A 20,091-nucleotide genomic window follows, 5' to 3' on the forward strand; every position below is an offset into this window, starting at 1 on the left:
TAGGACGGATAAAAAACTTAGGAGGGAAGAAACGGGAAGAACTGGGAAAATACCGGAGAGAGAGACTAGCAAACAGCCTAGGGAAAAGCCGGACGAAAAAGGAGCCGGAAGAAGCTATTGAAAGCCTAGGCATAGATTCGGATACGGACTACGGGGGGAAGCTGGGAGAAATCTCTAAGGTCGAAAGCGAAAGTGAAAGCTAGAACAAACAGACTCGGATGCGGACTGTGGGGAGAGGCCAGGAGAAATGAGGGAGGAATATCGTTGGAGGAAAGCTTGGGGAAACATACCGGGTAGAGAAAAATGTTAGGGAAATTGAAGCCGCGGGGGGCAGGCCAAGGCGGAAACGAAAGCCACTTTGGGATTCTCAAGTTAGCCCGGGAATAGGGGGCGAAAAGTTAAAACCAGAAGCTGAGACGCAAGCCAGATTGGGATCCGTCTGATTAGCCCGGGGAGCAAAGGACGGGAAGCCAGATCGTGGGGCGGAGACGTACGCTGGGTTGAATTCGCCAGGCTAGCCCGGGGAACTTAGATTGAATCCTAGTGGCGGAGACGCAAGCTACGCTGTGTTACTCGCGGAAGCCGCCGCGTGCAGAGAGAGCACGGGGCGTGAATAGATAGGGAACGCTGGCGTAGGCCGTGGTTCAGACGCGAAAGGGTTAAGCGTGGAGACCGCGGACCGCGCAAAGCCGGGAAGCCGCGCAGATGAGGCGCGGGCTGAAGCGGCGCAGAGCCGGGAACCCGCCGGCGGGGCGAGGTGCCGGAAAGCCGCAGGGATAAGAGAAACAGAAGTTTGGAAGTGAAGTAAAAGAGAAATGGGAATGCTGGAAGATAGAAGTGAAATGGGAGAGGTAGGAATGCCCGGAGATAGAGAAATAGAGAAAAATAAGGCCTCCCCTCAACATGCCAATTAGAAGGCTTGGATTCGGTCTGCCTAATCAAGTGAGGCGATGAGCACCTGCGGGCAGCTAGCAGCTTATGCGCCGCAGGTCACCGAAGACAGGCACGAATTAACATCAGTAAGGCTTCCCCACAATACAACAATATTAAGCTTGGATTCGGTCTGCCTGATTTAAGGCGGTAAGCGCCAGCAAAGCTCGACCAGAGTATGAGCTGCAGGTCACCGAAGATAGGCACGAACCAACACTAATAAGTCTCCCCCACAATACGGCAATGAGAAGGCTTGGATTCGGTTTGCCTGATAGGTTTTGTAAACACCTGCAGGCAGTTCTAGCAGAGTAGAGCATGCGCTGCAGGGCACCGAACACAGGCATGCATCAGCGCCTAAAAACCTCCTCACAATGGCGAAGAGAGGACCCGGATTCGGTTTTCCTGATTGATAGGACTTGTAAGAGCCTGTGGCAACTCTAGCAAGTAGAGCAGAGTGTGTTCCGCGGGACACCGAAGACAGGCGCGTATCAACGCTAAAAAATAAAAAGAAAGGGGGATCTGTGGGGAGCAATCCGGACTAGACTAAGTTGCTCGAATTAGGACTTATTCTATGCATCTGCTCTCCCACAATATGGCGCTGGGAGAGAAGTAAACAGCTTCCGCACAGCTGCCTCCAGTTCAACCAATTAACTGTAGGACTTGCTCCTGATTGGAGAGCAGCGTACTCAGCCGAGTTGGGATTGGCGGAGGAGGACTATAAAGGAGGAGAGAGACGGCATGCACCAGAAACATCTATGGGGAACATCTAGCTGAAGGAACACCCGTGCAGCCCCCGAGAGAGCCGGCCGGCGGAGTGCCGCTCCCCTGCGGAAGTGGGGAATGCGGCCAGGGGGAACTGCCCTTCCACGGAGGTGGAAGGGATAGTAGCCAACCCGGGAAGAACCAGCAGCAAACCCGGGGAGGGCCGAGCAGACGAAAGAACAGCGCAGGGTCCTGTGTTGCTCCTCCACGAAGAGGGGGAGCGACACCTGTATACATACATACGAATACCACTTTTTGTGTCAACAAACATTCAAATTTACCATATGTATACAACTAATCCAACAATGTTTCTACCTGTTGAAAGTAAAAGTACAGTCCCTTCCTCCTATCTCAGGGCAGTGTTTCCTTATATGCTTCCGTCTTTACTCTTCTCTGGAAGAGCACGTTGTTGATTACTCCTCTTTCTCTTTACCTCATCTTCATGGATTCTTCCACTGCTTTTTGAACATACCCAAAAAATAAGAACCCTTTCCTCAATACTACACCATGAACCAGTTAGCAGACTCTCTCCCCTCTCATTTAAGGCCAAACTCCAAAGAAATATTCCAATCAACTGTAACTCACTCCTCAAATCACTCTAGTCTGGAGTTTTGCCACTATCATTGTACTGAACCAGTTCTCATGAAGATCACCCATGTGGCATAGCAGGTAAAGCTGAAGCCTGCTGTGCCAGTATCCCATGTGGGCACCAGTTCTAGTCCTGGCTGCTCCACTCGGATCCAGCTCTCTGCTATGACCTGGGAAAGCAGTAGAAGATGGCCCAAATCCTTGGACCCCTGCACCCATGTGGGAGACCTGGAAGAAGCTCCTGGATTGGCCCAGCTCTGGCCATTGTGGACGTCTGTGAAGTGAACCTGCAGATGGAAGACATCCTTCTCTCTCTGCCTCTGCCTCTTGGTAACTCTGCCTTTCAAACAAATAAGTAAATCTTTACAAACAAAAACAAACAGAAAACTTCCTGTTGCTAAATCTAAGTGATAATTTTATTCCTTATTTTACTTCAGTTCTCAGCACTGTTTAACTCCTTCTTAAAACACTTTCTTCCCCAGCTAGTAAGATATAATACTGTTTTCCATTCATTCATTCTGGCTGCATACTTTGAACCCTTTTCTTTCTTTACTTGCTATTTAATGTTGAAGCCCCTAAAATGTTCAAGATTCTATTATACTGTCACTTCCCATTTTGTAAAAGATTTATTTTTTTATTTTATTTTATTTTATTTATTTATTTTTTTGACAGGCAGAGTGGACAGTGAGAGAGAGAGACAGAGAGAAAGGTCTTCCTTTTCCGTTGGTTCACCCTCCAATGGCCGCCGCGGCCGGCGCACTGCGGCCGGCGCACCGCGCTGATCCGATGGCAGGAGCCAGGAGCCAGGTGCTTTTTCCTGGTCTCCCATGGGGTGCAGGGCCCAAGCACCTGGGCCATCCTCCACTGCACTCCCTGGCCACAGCAGAGGGCTGGCCTGGAAGAGGGGCAACCGGGACAGAATCCGGCGCCCCGACCAGGACTAGAACCCGGTGTGCCGGCGCCGCTAGGCGGAGGATTAGCCTAGTGAGCCGCGGCGCCGGCCCTATTTTTTTATTTGAAAGGCAGAACAACAGAGAGATTTGGAGAGAGAAAGTGATCTTCTATCTGCTGGTTCACTGTTCAAATGGTTAGGCCAGGGCTGGGCCAGGTTGAAGCCAGGAGTCTGAAACACCATTTGGCTCTCCCAAATGGGTGATAGGGCCTCAAGTACTTGGGCCATTTTTTACTGCTTTGCCTGGCACATTAGCAGGCAGCTGAAGCAGAAGTACAGCAGCTGGAACTTATACTGGCACTCTGATATGAGATGCCATTGTCTCAAGCACTGTGCCATAATGTGCCATTGTCTCAAGCTCAAACCACTGTGCCATAATGCCAGCTCCTATCACTTTACACTTTGTATGTAGAACCATCATCTATACCCATGCCTTCACTGTTACCTAAACATAGCTGAAATATATTGTCTCTATTTCAAGTATGATTCTGAAATAGGTGACTTAACAACTTGTTGCAAAAACTATTCAAATATGATATAGCTCAATCACGCTGGTGATTCCTCTTCTTCCATCAAAGTTTAGCACTTCTTGTGCTGGCCCGTGTCTCATCCATTAGTTGAGTAAGGAAGAAATTTAGAATTACCCTTGATATTTCCTTTTCCCATGCACCCTATTTCTAATCCATCACTTAATTAACCAATTTTACCCCTTATACATTTCTTAAATCTATGTTATCTCCATTGACATACGCCAGTCTATGACGCCATGGTCTCTCCATAAGATAACAGCTATATTATTTTATTTTATTTATTTATTTATTTTTTTGACAGGCAGAGTGGACAGTGAGAGAGAGAGAGAGAGAGAAAGGTCTTCCTTTTCCGTTGGTTCACCCTCCAATGGCCGCCGCGGCCGGCGCACTGCGGCCGGCGCACCGCGCTGATCCGATGGCAGGAGCCAGGAGCCAGGTGCTTTTCCTGGTCTCCCATGGGGTGCAGGGCCCAAGCACCTGGGCCATCCTCCACTGCACTCCCTGGCCACAGCAGAGGGCTGGCCTGGAAGAGGGGCAACCGGGACAGAATCCGGCGCCCCGACCGGGACTGGAACCCGGTGTGCCGGCGCCGCTAGGCGGAGGATTAGCCTAGTGAGCCGCGGCGCCGGCCTACAGCTATATTATTTTTACACATCATTGTATCTGAATCTGTATCTCTTCTCATCCATCCCAAACTAATTCAAAGTGTCTTCAAAAAGTTCATGGAAAATGTGTAGTATGAAAAAACTGGGCATAGGTTTCAATTTTTGGCACCAAAATAAATTTATCTCTACTCCATTTTCTTTTCTTTTTAAAAAAAGATTTATTTTATTGAAAGACAGTTACAGAGAAGCGGAGGCAGAGAGAGAGTGAGGTCTTCCATCCACTGGTTCACTCCCTAGATGGCCGAAATGGCCAGAGCTGCGCCCATCTGAATCTAAGAGCTGGGAGCTTCCTCCAGGCCTCCCATGCGAGTGCGAGGGCCCAAGGACTTGGGCCATTCTCTACTGCCTTCCCAGGCCATAGCCAAGAGTTTATAGGAAGTGGAGCAGTCAGGACACAAACCGGCACCCATATGGGATGCCAGCACTGCAGGCAGCGGCTTTACCAGCTGCGCCACAGCACCGGCCCCTCTCAACTCCATTTTCTATAAACTTTTAAAGTACTTTAATACATCCACCATCCTCTAGACAGTCATCTGATCATGAAGAGCCTGCTCAAAACACTTTAGTAATTTTCCATTTCTCTGAGGACATAGATCAAAATCCCTGGGTAAAAACTCTGTTGTCTTGGTTCCCACTTTTCCCAATTCTCTTCACCCCTTGTTTAAATTTTAGACATATTAATTAAGATACCATGCTGCTTCTTTCCCTGTGCTTTGTATAAAATTCTTCTATTTCTTTTCTCTATAGGACTAATTCCTAACTTACCTTTAGGTCCTACTTCACTTACTACCTTCCTTAAGAAGCTCTCCTGATATTTCTGCCTAGCACAGATCTTCCTATCTCATACATTCATGGTCACATTTACCTCTTCTCCACTAAGTGTATCACTTCAATGAGGTTATACTAATTTGGATAATCATTTAATTAATAATGTATTGTACATGTGAGAATGAAAATGTCTATTTTTGTACTCTTAGGACTAACAATATCCAGTTAGCATTAAGAATTTGTTAAGTACAAGTAAAATTTTGGTAGCTTTTGAAATTCAAAATAACTTATAAAGAATTTATGCATTTGAGGGTATTTAACAAGGAAGGGGACTTTGTGTGAATTTGCCTTTTGCTGCCATTATTGGTCAAAATGTGATCCTCATGAAATTGGGAAGACTCAGGGGTGCCCTACAGGTTAACTAGGGGCAGACAAGGTGGGTGGTTAAAAGACAGGAACAATACCCACCCCAACCCCCGAATCTGTGCTACACTCTCACCAGAACAGTTTTGATTTTTCCTGTGTTATAATTAGAAGTCCATGGAATGTTTTGCTTGAATAAGTGTGCCCTCCTCCTTCTCCCCTTCAGAAAGATTCGAAAGCTACTGAATGAGCTAAATATCAGTGTATGGATTAGAAAACTGAAGCTGATTTTAGAGAAGCAGAATGACCCAAAGCTGCAGAGGACTAACGTAAATCTGTGTCAGATGGGAAAATGAAAAACCCTCAAATACAGCAACATCCCCTGCCTTCTTCTCCTGTCTCATTCTTGCTGTTTCCTTTTGCCTGCTATAACTCTCACAATATTTGCTACATTTTCAAGAAATGGACTTCCCAGGATAACTATGAATATTTCATTGTCTGACTTTGGAAAAGACTCACCTGGCAAGTATGTTTTCTAGGCAATTTTCATTCTTCATTTGCCGGATGGAAAGAAATTGAAAAGATTTTTCAATGGTGGAACTCTCCCAAAATAACTGATGGGCTGTAATTCATTTTTTTATTTCTGAAATGATTGGAAAATATTTAATATATATTTAATATTTAATATAATATTAAATTATAATATTAAATATTCATATTTAATATATAAAATAGTTCAATTTTATATAAGCAATTTATCTATGCCAAGAAATCCTATAAGCTGAAAATGAAGTGGAAGCAAAATATATTATTATCCTTACTTTGCAAACACCAGAGGGCAGTAAATACTGTAGAAAAAGTCACAAATGTTTCAAATATTATGTAAATAGATTATACTACAAGTAGTAAAGAAAAGTTAAAATAGGGCCAGCACCTGCAGTGCTGGCATCCCATATGGGGGCCAGTTCGTGTCCCACCTGCTCCTATTCAATCCAGCTCTCTGCTATAGTCCGGGAAAGCAGTAGAAGATGGCACAAGTCCTTGGGCCCCTGCAGCCATGAGGAGACCCTAAAGAAGCTCCTGGCTCCTGGCTTAAGATTGGCCCAGCTCTGGTTTGCCATTTGGGGAGTGAACCAGTGGATGGAAGACCTCTCTCCCTCCCTCTCTCTCTGCCTCTGCCTCTCTGTAACTCTGAAGTTCAAATAAATAAATAAATCTTTAAAAAAAGAAAGAAAAGTTAAAATAATAAAGTATGTATGAACTTGAAAGAGTCTCTGTCTAAATAGAATATATAAGGTTCTTCAGGATAAGAGAATACATATTCATTGTAATCTACAGTAACATGTTGCCATGAAGGGAATGTGACGGAAATCAGCCAAAAAAAATTCTTTGCTCAGGAATCTTAAAATGATCTGATATCTGTACTATACTAAATCATATGGGTATGTACCATCACCTCACATTCCCCCACTTCCCTCCTTTCATGTCTAGTTCCTCTATCCTTATCTCTTTATTCTGCTTCCATCTTTAGTTTTAGATCTATATCTCTGGACATATATATAATATATATCATTCAAAACAGTGAGGAAAAATTCTTTTTAAAAGATTTTTTAAAAATTATTTGACAGGTAAATTACAAACAGTGAGAGGGAGAGACAGAGAGAAAGGTCTTCCTTCCATTGGTTCATTCCCCAAATGGCCACAATGGCCGGAGCTGTGCCAATCCGAAGCCAGAAGCCAGGAGCCAGGAGCTTCTTCCTGGTCTCCCACGCAGGTGCAGGGGCCCCAGCACCTGGGCCATCCTCCACTGCCTTCACAGGCCACAGCAGAGAGCTGGATTGAAAGAGGAACAACTGGGACTAGAACCGGCGCCTATATGGGATGCCGGTGCCGCAGTTGGAGGATTAACCTAGTGCGCCACGGCTCTGGCCACAAGGAAAAATTCCTAATATTGCAATAGAAAAGTGAGAACACCACCAAAACATACTTTCACAGAAGTAACATAATTATCAATGACAAAAATTACACAGACACATGCATACATAATATTTAAACTTTCACGAAAAATGTGCAATGAAAAAATTATGTATAGAGATTTAAAAAATGTATGCATCAAAATAAACTTACTTATCTATTCCACTTTTCTGTGAACTTTTTGAAGTATCCTGTATATTTGGATAAAAAATGTTCAGTTTATAATAGTAATCAAACAATGCACTAAAGGACCAAAACAAAATTATAGTATTCACCATTGTCAAATATATAGCAAAACAGGCACTCTAACCTATTACAAGCATTAGTATTAAACTGTTACAAGATCCTTCAGGGGCTGGCACTGTTGTGTATCGGGAAAAGCCATCCACACGGATGCTGGTTCAAGACCTGGCTGCTCCACTTCCAATCCAGCTCTCTACTATGGCCTGGGAAGCAGAAAGACCTCTCTCTCTGCCTCTCCTTCTCTCTCTGTGTAACTCTGACTTTCAAGTAAATAAATAAATCTCTTAAAAATAAAAGATCCTTCAGAAAATAATGTGAATTTTCTATTCTGCCCAATTTATTCATTCATTTGTTTATTAGTAGTGTAGGCACAAGGTTTCTTCTTATAGGCAATGGCTTGTGATCCATTGGTAGCATTATTTATTTTGATATTTTACTTCCTGAGTTGGACATGAGGAGTCCCTTCAGGCTAGCCTGAATGTACTTTTGAATATTACTATTATTATCATTATTCTACTATAAGTATTTCTTTACTTTGTAGAACCACAAAATGTCCCTGGATCATTTAATACTTTTTCTTTTACTGGAAAACCTTGGAGAATTCCAATCCAATTCTACCAGTTCTTTTATTTCTAACCTTGCTATATTTAATGTTTCATCTTCCTTCTCCAAAAGTGAAAATCCTGGCTTCAGGCATATTCACTGTCTTTCCTCATTTACTCAATCAGGCAATCCACAGGAATTATTTTCAGAATTGCTACATACCTACTACTGAGAGATGTACTCCTACCAAGCAGAGTAAAGTTCAGTTTATAGATCTCCTTGTCTTTAGAATAAAGATGTATGTCCAAGTACAATGCTTAAAAGTTCATTGGTTTAAAAATAATTTTAAAAAGTTGCTTGGTTAGTGCTTTTATCTCCTTATGTATCGTTATGTTACTTGAAAAGGTTTTTTGTGTGTGTGCTTGTGAACATAATATTTTTTTTGAATTTAACTACTGGAAAAACTTGATTTTTAGGTCTTTATGTACTGATACTTATTAATGCATTATAATTTAATTACAAATTAGAAAAACTTCCATTTAGAATCAGTATCATTAAAATGTCTATACTACCTAAAGCAATCTAGATATATTCGATGCAATCCCCATCAACAATACTAATGACATTTTTACAGAATTAGAAAAAACAACCCAAAATTCATATGGAATCACAAACAACCCAGAGTAACCAAGATGATCATGAGCAAGAAAAATCAAACTTGGAGTTATCAAAATACCTGACTTCAAAGCTTACTACCAAGCTCTAATAATTAAAATGGCATGGTACTAGCATAAAAACTGACATAGATCCATGGAACAGAACACAGAGCCCAGAAATTAATCCACATACATGCAGCCAACTGAATTTGGACAAAAGTGCTCAGACCATAAAATGGAGTAAGGATAATCTCTTCAACAAATGGTGCTGGGAAAACCAGGTGTTTGTACACATACACACATATGTATAGAAGAATGGAAGTAGATACTACCTGTCACCGTATACAAAAATTAACTCAACATGGATCAAAGACTTAAATTTAAGACCTAAGACTATGATGCTGCTGGAAGAAACTGTAGGGGAAACACTCCAAGACATTGGTGTAGGGGATGAGTTCTTGGACAAGACTCCCAATGAACAGGTGACAAATGCAAAACGGAACAAATGGAGTTTTATCAAACTCACAAGCTTCTGTACAGCAAAGGAAATGATCAATACCATGAAGAAATATGCAACAGAATAGGAAAAATATTTGCAAGCTACCTATCCAACGAAGAATTACTATCCAGAATATATCAGTAACTTAAAAAACTCAATAAAAACCAACAAATCCAGGTAAGAAATGAACAAAGGACCTCAATAGACAGTTCTCAAAAGAAGAAATACAAATGGCCAACAAATATATGAGTAAATGCTCAACATCACTAGCCGTCAGGAAAATGCAAATCAAAACCACAATGAGATATCACTTCACCATCTCAGAATGGCTAAAATCCAAAAGACAGAGAGTAACAAATACTGAAAAGAATGTGGAGAAAGGGAAATATTTATACACTGTTCATGGGAATGGAATTAGTAAGCCATTATGAAAACAGTATGGGGATTTCTTAAAAACTAGAAATTGACTTGCCATATGATCCAGCAATCCCACTACTGGATATATACTCAAAAGACATGAAAATGTTGTATCAAAGTGAAACCTATACCACCATGTTTATAGCAGCACTGTTTAAATAGCCCAAATTTTGGCCAGCGCCACAGCTCAATAGGCTAATCTTCTGCCTGTGGCGCTGGCACCCAGGGTTCTAGTCCCGGTTGGGGCGAAGGATTCTGTCCCGGTTGCCCCTCTTCCAGGCCAGCTCTCTGCTGTGGCCAGGGAGTGCAGTGGAGGATGGCCCAAGTGCTTGATCCCTGCACCTGCATGGGAGACCAGGAGGAAGCACCTGGCTCCTGGCTTCAGATCGGTGCAGCACGCCAGCCACAGCAGCCATTTTTGGGGTGAACCAACAGAAAAGGATGACCTTTCTCTCTGTCTCTCTGTCTCTGTCTAACTCTGCCTATCAAAAAAAAATAGCCCAAATTTAGAGTAAACCAAGATGTCCACAATCAGATAAAAAAAATAAAGATATGGGGCCAACACTGTGGCTCAGGTGGTTAATGCCCTGGCCTGAAGCGCCGGCATCCCATATGGGCACTGGTTTGAGTCCCGGCTGCTCCACTTCCAATCCAGCTTTCTGCTATGGCCTGGAAAGCAGTAGAAGATTGCCCAAGTCCTTGAGCCCCTGCCCTGGCATGGGAGACCTGAAAGAAGCTCCTGGTTCCTGGCTTTAGATTGGTGCACTTCTAGCTGTTGCAGCCAATTGGGGAGTCAACCATCGGATGGAAGACCTCCTTCTCTCTCTCTCACTGCCTCTCCTCTCTCTGTGTAACTCTGTCTTTCAAATAAATACATAAGTCTTAAAAAAAAATGAAAGAAAGAAAGAAAAAGAAAGGCCAGCTGGCACCCCGGGTTCTAGTCCCAGTTGGGGCGAAGGATTCTGTCCCGGTTGCAACTCTCCAGCCCAGCTCTCTGCTGTGGCCCGGGAGTGCAGTGGAGGATGGCCCAAGTGCTTGGGCTCTGCATCCACATGGGAGACCAGGAGGAAGCACCTGGCTCCTGGCTTCGGATCGGCGCAGCGGCCATTTGGTGGGTGAACCAACAGAAGGAAGATCTTTCTCTCTGTCTCTCTCACTGTTTAACTCTGCCTGTCAAAAAAAAAAAAAAAAGAATGCCATACTATTATAGTTTAATGATATGTGATTACTTTTAAATTTACTATATAAGGGTGATATAGTCATGTTTCCATTAAAATTTGTATTTATAGCTGTTGGCTAAATTCCCACTAAACTATGGTTGTTTTCCTTTTTACTTGTTAAATTTCTTATCTAGTGAAACCTTTTTGCTGTAATATAATTTTAACATGTGCTATATCAAAAACTATAAAAAGATAGAAAGAAGGAAAGGAAAGAAAGAAAAAAGGAAAGAGAGAGAGAAAAGAAAGGGAGAGAGAGGGGAAATGGAAGAGATGGTGGGAGGGAAACAAGGGGAGGGAGGGAGGAAAGGAAAATGGGAATACCATTATATTCTTAGAATTGTAGCTACGAACTCTATTGAATCTGTTAAAAACTAAAACCTCCATTTATTTAGTTTCATAATGTTTACTTTTTTTCTAGAAAGAAGAGTACCAGGTAGCCCTAAGTGGAAAATAAATATCCATGAGTTTACACGATATAAATGATTGCATAAATGAACTGAGGATAAGAGGCAAATTTTCCATGTAAAAAAAGTCCAAATAATTTATGTAGTTACTTTGTCTTTGATGAGTTGCAGCATAAACCTCCAATTCCTTAAGTGTGCACTACGTCTTGTGTCTTCCTTCCAAAAATACAGAATGAAGAGGAGGTTAAAAGAGTGTACAGTTAAGAAATCTACAAAATACTACCTGAGCTCAGTGATCAAAGTCAACAGCAATGGTAATTTCTCCTGTCGAGGGTAATGACTCTAAATAAACCGCCCTAGTCTGCTTAAATAAATCACCCTAATCTAACCATGACAGAGCCATCAATCATACCTCGATTGAATGACATTGCACAAAATACATGAAAAGTATTCCTCACAATGGCTGAAGTCATTAAAAACTAGAGAAAGTCTGAGGAACTGTCACAGTGTACAAAACAATTGCAGGTAATATGGTATCCTGGATGGGATATTAGAACACAATAAGATATTGGGTGAAAAGTAAGGAATTCCAAATAAGTATAAACTTTACTTAAGGATAACATACCTATTTTGGTTCATTCATTGTTTAATTAGTTTAAGATATGTTAATAAGAGGGGAAACTGGCTGTGGGACATCAGAGGAACTCTCCTTGCTATCCCTGACATTTTCATTAATAAAGCTGAAACTGTTATAAAGCAAAAATTTTATTTTAGAATTCAATGTAAAGTAATTCGAAGATGTAAGACATATGATGAGAAAAACTTGGATCATATGTTCCACCTCTTTTACATAAATACCTATTTTTTAAATGTTTTAGCAACTTCTTATGCTTTTCTCTCTCTATTTCTCCCTCTTTTCCCTCCCTTTTCCTTTTTTTTAAACTTTTATTTAATGAATATAAATTTCCAAAGTACAGCTTATGGATTACAATGGCTTGCCCCCCATAACGTCCTTCCCACCCGCAACCCTCCCCTTTCCCACTCCCTCTCCCCTTCCATTCACATCAAGATTCATTTTCGTTTATCTTTATATACAGAAGATCAGTTTAGCATACATTAAGTAAAGATTTCAACAGTTTGCTCCCACACAGAAACATAAAGTGAAAAATACTGTTTGAGTACTAGTTATAGCATTAAATCTCAATGTACAGCACACTAAGGACAGAGATCCTACATGAGGAGTAAGTGCACAGTGACTCCTGTTGTTGACTTAACAAATTGACACTCTTGTTTATGGCCTCAGTAATCACCCTAGGCTCTTGTCATGAGCTGCCAAGGCTATGGAAGCCCCCTGAGTTCACTGACTATGATAATTTTTGACAAAACCATGGTCAAAGTGGAAGTTCTCTCCTCCCTTCAGAGAAAGGTACATCCTTCTTTGATGACCTGTTCTTTCCACTGGGATCTCACTCGCGGAGATCTTTCATTTAGTTTTTTTTTTTCTTTTTTTTTTTTTCCCCCAGAGTGTCTTGGCTTTCCATGCCTGAAATACTCTCATGGGCTTTTCAGCCAGATCCGTATGCCTTAAGGGCGGAAGCCAGACAGCTACTTTTTTTTTTTTTTTTTGACAGGCAGAGTGGACAGTGAGAGAGAGAGAGAGAGAGAGAAAGGTCTTCCTTTGCTGTTGGTTCACCCTCCAATGGCCGCCGGGGCCAGCGCGCTGCCGTCGGCACACCGCGCTAATCCAATGGCAGGAGCCAGATACTTATCCTGGTCTCCCATGGGGTGCAGGGCCCAAGCACTTGGGCCATCCTCCACTGTACTCCCTGGCCACAGCAGAGAGCTGGCCTGGAAGAGAGGCAACCAGGACAGAATCCGGTGCCCCAACCGGGACTAGAACCCGGTGTGCTGGCACCGCAAGGTGGAGGATTAGCCTAGTGAGCCGCAGCGCTGGCCAAGACAGCTACATCTTATAAACTTCTCATCAACTAAAATCCTACCAAGACTTGCAGAAGTGAAATAGGCACTGGAAATAGTAACAACTCATACCAAAGTTGGAGTACCAGTTTGAACTCTGATGATTCTTCAGCTCAGTAGGATTGACCTTGGGAGAGGAGCTGTCTCTGAAAACCTTACACTTGCTCTATATCACAATCCTTTACTTTTTTTCTACTTTTGCCTATGCAATTAGTCTGTTACCCATGTCACTGTATGTACATAATATTCACCCCTCTTGACAAGAGCTCTCTGTATCTAAATTGTTATACATGGATCTTCTGCTTTTCCTTGGTCTTTTGCTTCTCTGATTGTCATTACTAAGAGATGCTGAGACAGTGGAAGAGATGGAGAGAGTAGATGCAATGTAGTTGTGTTTACTGCCCACAACCTCCTTGGACTGTGTGAGAGATGCTGGAGAAGGGAGTCATTAGAACCACAGCATGGGGGCCAGCACTGTGGTATATATGGTAAAGCCACCACCTGTCGTGCCAACATATCATATGGGTGTGTAGACCTAACTGTTCAAATTCCCATCCAGCTCTCTGCTATGGCCTGGGAAAGCAGTGGAAGATGATCCATGATCCAAGTGCTTGGGCCCCAGCACCCATGTGGGAGACTGGTAAGAAGCTCTTGGCTCCTGCATTGCAGCCATTTTGGGAGTGAACCAGAGGATGAAAGACTTTTCTTTCTTGGGGATGGCACTGTGGTGTAGCAAGCAAAGCTGCCACCTGCAGTATCAGCATCCCTTATGGGCACCGGTTTGAGTCCCAGCTGTTCCACTTCCATTCCAGCTCTCTGCTATGGCCTGGGGAAGCAGTAGAAGGTGGCTCAAGTCTTTGAGCCCTTGCACTCCCGTGGGAGACCTGGAAGAAGCTGCTGGCTCCTGGCTTCTAGGTTTGGAGACTGAACATCAAGACTGGGTTGCTCCATTAGCTTAACTTCTAGTGAGGGCTTCATTGTAATGGCATCATGGTGAGAACATGGATGAGCGGGATCAAAGCCAGAGAATGAAGAGTAGGTCAAGCTCTCTTATAACTCCCTCTTAAGGGGGCTGAGATAACTACATGAATCCCTTCTGAAGGAAACACCCCAGTGATCTAATCACCTTCCACTAGGCCCCATCTTGAAAGGTTCCACCACCTCCGCATCACCACACTGAGGACCAAGCCTCTAGGAGAACAAACCATATTCAAACCACAGAATTTTCTTTTACTCAATAATAAGTCACTGAGATTCTGACTGTTATTTGTCAGAGAAGTAAATATTCCATGATTAAGGTCATGACTAATCTGTGTATGTCTTTTTCTTTTCTTCTTCTTCTTCTTTTTTTTTTGTTGTGCTTGCTTACAAATACCTAGCATAAGGGAGAAAGGGAACTAAAAAAAGATGTGATTAACAAGCTCCTCCTTAAAATATCAGATTACAAACCACATCTGGCTCAGTTATAAACAGGGGAGTCAAAGGTGGTCTGGATGCTTTATATCTTTGGTGAAAACCATGTAGTCCCTGAGTGGAACTCCCAAAAGAAGATGTAATTAGAAGGATTAAACCAGAGATATAACCATGGAGGCAATAATTTCACTCTTTGTACTACAGGTTGAAATTACATAGAAATTAGGCACTTTGAAAATAGACTATATTCTTAAACATATTTTATAAAAGGTCTGACAAATTTTTGTGGACTTACATTTTATACTTGCACTAACTTAAAGCTATGTTGTTTCAATTAGGTTGGTTTTCTATTTAACCCAAGTTTCAAGGACTTTCATGGAATTTTAGAAAAGTTTTATGTTTTAAGGAAATATGAATTGTCCAACTGCATATTTGAACCCAAGCATTGAATTATCTTGCAATTGCAGCCTATCATTACTTAGAAGCTTTTATTTCATTGTTACAGCACTGAAAGTCACCTGAATATAGCTTCATGGAGAATGTTAACTAATGTGTGAGTCCATTTGGTCTTAAAAGCTACTTCCATTGCTCAGTCAAAATTTGTGTTGATTTTTAAAAAATCTTTATTTATTTGAAAGGCAATGCTACCTAGACAGGGTTAGAGAGAGAGACAGAGAGAGAGACAGAGAGAGAGAGGGAGATATCTTGCATCTGCTGATTCACTCCCCAAATGCCTGCAGTGGCCAGGGCAGGACCAGGCTAAAGCCAAGAGACAGGAGCTTCATCTGGATTTCCCACATTGGTAGAAGGGCCCCAAGGATTTGGGCCATCTTCCACTGATTTTCCAGGTGCATTAGCAGGGAGTTGGATGGGAAGTGGAACAGTCAGGACTTGAACTGGTGCTCTTATGGGATGCTAGAATTGCAGGAGTTGGCTTAGCCCACTCTGCCACAATGCCAGTCCCTGTATGGACATATTTATTCATCAGGTAGTTGCTTTTAAAGTTCAGAAATCTTTGGGTCTGCCCCATAAATTACTAGAAGTATTATAGCCTACTAAAAATAAATCCTTTCATAAAAATTACAGGAATTAATATACACTTAACAATAAAGAGCTCCATTTTCTCTAAAACTCTACCACTTTAACTATAGAAAGCTTCAACAAAAATTAAATGCAATGAAAACAGCATCCTGTGGTTTAATATTTGGACAAATAAAAACATGTCACTACATTTAATCCACCAAAAACTCGAGGTAGGAATTATATCCTCTATTATATATATATAAGGAAACTGAGACTGAGAGAAGTTCATAGACTCAGAAAATATCACACAGTTAAAATGTGAGAGAGCTATGGTATGAACTATGGTCTATCAGGGTCAGAACTGTCTTGCAGAGGGTTAAGCTGCTGTCTATAGTGCTGGCATCTCATATGGGCTGCTCTACTTCTGATCCAGCTCCCTGCAAATGTGCTTGGGAGGGCAGGGGAGGATGGCCCAAAGGTTTGGGCCCCTGCACCCAAGTAGGAGACCCAGAAGAAGTGCCTGGCTCCTGGCTTTGGATTGGCCCAGCTCTGGCTGTTGCTGCCACTTGGCAGCAGATGGAGGACCTCTCTCTCTCTCTGCCTCTGCTTTTGCCTCTCTGTAACTCTGCCTTTCAAATAAATAAATTTAAATTGCATTTAAACGATATATTTGAGAGTTACAGAGAGAGAGAGACAGACAGAGAGAGATCTTCCATCTGCTGATTCCTTCCACAAATGGCTTCAATGGCCATGGCTAAGGCAGGCCGAAGCTTGGGGCCTGGAACTCCCTCTGAGTCTTCCACATGGATGACAGGGACCCAATTTCTCAGGCCATCTTATGATGCTTTCTCAGGCACATTAACTGGGAGTTAGATTGGAAGTGGAGCAGCCAGAATTAGAATTAGTGTTCATATGGGATACCAGGTTTGCAGGTGATGCCTTAACTGACTGTGCCATGATGCTGGTCCCCAATGCACATACTTATTTGAATTTTACAGCAACTTGAGGAGATGGCTGGAACAAGTCAGATATGTAATATTCACAGAGAAGGGATCTGGGGTTCAAAGAAGCCAAGTTACCTATCTATGGTTATTGTGCTGCCTACCTTATCAGGCAACAGACACAAGAATAGAATGCAGGTCTTCTGACTCCTAGTACAAAGCCCATACATTAGCATATACTGTTTCAGAATGTGGGCTACAGTGATGTTGAAAATATCTGGGGTAAGTGACAAGTTTACAGGTAAAACAGATGAATGAAAATGACAAGTAGTCACAAAGAAAGAATCTTATCCTAGGGGTTAAAGCTTTGATGATATGTAGAGAAACTGAGAAAGGAAACTGATCCAGACCACACACAGGAGAGAAAGTATTAACTAGAAAGATGCCTTTTCTGGCTTCCAGAATTTAGTTCATAAACTAAAGCTCTTCACAGTGAGTTAAGTATACTGATTATACTGCTATAATTAAAAAAAACCACAGGCAGATGTTGTTCAGTGCATATATTTCACTACCATACAGCTCAGACTTTTCCCCACATGTTATATTGTGACAGCCCTAAATGGTCTTTCCTATAACAAATTCATATCTTTACATAGAGAGTCAGCAAGCAAGTATTTGAAGCTGCAGTCCACAGTTTATTTTCTAAAATATTGCCATTTTTATCTTTATGACTGTGTGTAATCACTGAAGTATTTTTGCATGCTATGCTTAGTATAAGACACAAAGATAAGTCTTTGTCTTTGACAAAAGGTAAGTCAAAAAAGTGCTATCAGGGGCCTGCATCATGGCACAGCGGCTTAACATCCTGGCCTGAAGTGCTGGCATCCCACATGGGCACCGGTTCTAGTCCTGGCTGCTCCACTTCTGATCCAGCTCTCTGTTGTGGCCTGGGAAAGCAGTAGAAGACGGCCCAAGTCCTAGGGCCCCTGCACCCACGTGGGAGACCCAGAAGAAGCTCCTGGCTCTGGATCGGCACAGTTCCGGCCATTGCAGCCATCTGTGGCGTGAACCAGCAGATGGAAGACCTCTCTCTCTGTCTCTACCTCTTTCTGTAACTCTGTCTTTCAAATAAATAAAACAAATCTTTAAAAAAGAAAGTCCTATCAGGTGCTTGTAATAATTCAAATGAAGGCTAAATAGTTTGGAAGGCTAAAAATAAAAAATGACTTTGGGGCCCCAAAATAGTATTTGACTCTGTTCAATTTAATGAAACGACAGGATTTCGTTATTCAGAACACAATTCTGGATATGTATGGTTGACGATTCTGTGCAAAGAGGCAGGGAGTAACAATGAAGGAAATGGACAGATCCTAAAATTATGAACGGAACGCAGCATGAACTACTTCATGATACAAACACAGAAAATATTCCTCAAGAAGCAAAAAGTGGTGGAAAAGATACAGACTTCTATCCAAAGAACACAACTGGTTTTCCACTTTGTTAAAGTGTAGAAGAAGCAGATAAAATATAAGCCCCTCAGCGTCAAAATATTCCATTGAATTTTGAACAAAATCAACACGTAATGTCTTCCTTTTAAGGTAGCTAGGTAGACATTTGCTTTTGTGTGTAAGAAGGGTTGAAAAAAATGAGAATTTTTTTAAAAAAATAATTTTTGTTTGATGGATTGAGGAACCAGCCTTGAATCCACTTATAGTAATTATATGGACTCTATTGTGCATTAACTTAAATATAGTTACACCTGTAAAAAACAATTCCAAACTACATCGAGTAAGAAACTGCTTATAGTCTCCAACCTCTTGGCCAGAATTGATATATTCCTGATATTTAAGTTAGAGATATCACGGTATAGAAACAAAAAAAGTGATTTCCAGTTCCTCAGTTAACCATGACCATACAGAAGACACTTCTCCCTAAACCTGTCTCCTCATCTATAAAAGCTGATTCAGTATACCAAGTAAATAGAATAGAAAAGAAACAAGTAGGAGCAGGGCGATGAGGAAAGGTGATGGTCTCTGGGCACCTCACTTCAGCCACTCCCTGCTCAGCACTCTCAAGGCTGTGGGCTCAGACCGCTACCTCACCTACTTCAGGAGTCGGACCGCGCACCCTGTCCAGGTTGGAGTTGTGGAGACCCAAAGCAGCACGGGCTCCTTTAGGAGCTGCGGAAAGCGTTAACACTCCCTATGCCAAGCCTTTGTAGCATGCTCCTCACACCATCCTCCAGGAGGTGAGTGCTGCTGTCACTGCACGACCTGGAAACTGCAGCTGATGGGAACTTGCCCAACACGCTCCAACTTTAAAGCTGGCAGAGGCTGACTTGGAAATCGGGGCACAGGTGTGACCTTTCCTCACCTGTAGAAGAGAGCTTGTCCTTTGTCAAGGAAGCCGGTAGCGCCCAGGGGCCCGAGGGCGGGGAGGGGTTGTCGGAACCTCGGAGACCCCGGCGGCCACGAGCCCGCCTCAAAGGGGGAGGGGGCGCTTTAAGGGCGGGGAACTTTTTCCTCCCCCGACAAAAAGTAACTCCCGAAGCGGGAGGGGTTCTCTCCGAGGGGCACTCGCGGTGAGCTGGAGCCTAGCGATGGGAAAGGACCCAGCCAGCCGGGTTTCTGAGGAGGAGGAAGAGGAGGGTTCAGAGGGTAGGGGGGCGGAAGCCCCAGTGAGCACCGAGTCCTGGCCCAGGGTCGACCTGGAGGAATGGGAGTGGCGGAGCCTGTTGAGAACTGAGGTGGCCGGTCAGGGGAGCCGGAGGCGGTGGGTCCCGCGGGGGCCGCCCCGGAGGAGCGACGGGAGGCGGGCCTCGGGGTGGCTCCGGAGGCGGCGGACCGGAGTCGGCGAGCTCCGACGGCCCCAGCGGAGAGGAGGCGGCGGGCGTAGAGCCCGGGTCGCCGAGGGGCGGGGAGACGGCGGTCCGCGAGGGTGGGGCGCCGGCGGCCCAGGAGGACTGGAGGCGGGCAGAGGGGCGGAGAGAGAGGGAAGGAGCGCTCGGGAAAGGCCCGCAACGGGAGGTCAGTAGTGGAAAGAGCCCGGGCCGGCGCAGCCAGGGGGAGAAGCAGGGCAAGCTCCGGGACGGGTACTGGGAGGCCTACTGGGAAAGGGGCAGGGAGCGCTACCGGCAGAAGAAATCGAAGCGCAGGCCCAAGGGCGCGGGGCAGGTGCAGGGGGGCAAGGTCGAGTGGAAGTACCAGCTGGAGACGAAGTCCAA

The 20,091-nt window shown here is 43.5% G+C and overlaps 2 protein-coding genes across 24 annotated transcripts in view; one reads left to right on the top strand and one right to left on the bottom strand.

Moving 5' to 3' along the window:
* LOC127482619 (centromere protein U) overlaps nt 1-20,091 on the bottom strand; it is a 131,554-nt gene that overhangs the window by 39,686 nt on the left and 71,777 nt on the right. The gene's annotated exons all lie outside the window — the stretch shown is intronic.
* The window catches only part of LOC149127798 (anoctamin-5-like), an 85,129-nt gene continuing 84,281 nt past the window's right edge, over nt 19,244-20,091 (top strand). For all 16 annotated transcript variants that reach the window (XR_016229011.1, XR_016229019.1, XR_016229016.1 and 13 more), the window contains exon 1: nt 19,244-19,894. Coding sequence is in view for 5 of the 16 variants with exons in the window: in XM_089325630.1 (XP_089181756.1) it covers nt 19,468-19,894 (427 nt within the window). In the remaining 11 variants the exon portion in view is untranslated. The remainder of the gene's footprint in view (nt 19,895-20,091) is intronic.

Source organism: Oryctolagus cuniculus, chromosome 2, assembly GCF_051225735.1.
Source record: "Oryctolagus cuniculus isolate XC-2025 breed Fujian yellow rabbit chromosome 2, ASM5122573v1, whole genome shotgun sequence".
In the NCBI taxonomy this organism is placed as follows: domain Eukaryota; kingdom Metazoa; phylum Chordata; class Mammalia; order Lagomorpha; family Leporidae; genus Oryctolagus; species Oryctolagus cuniculus.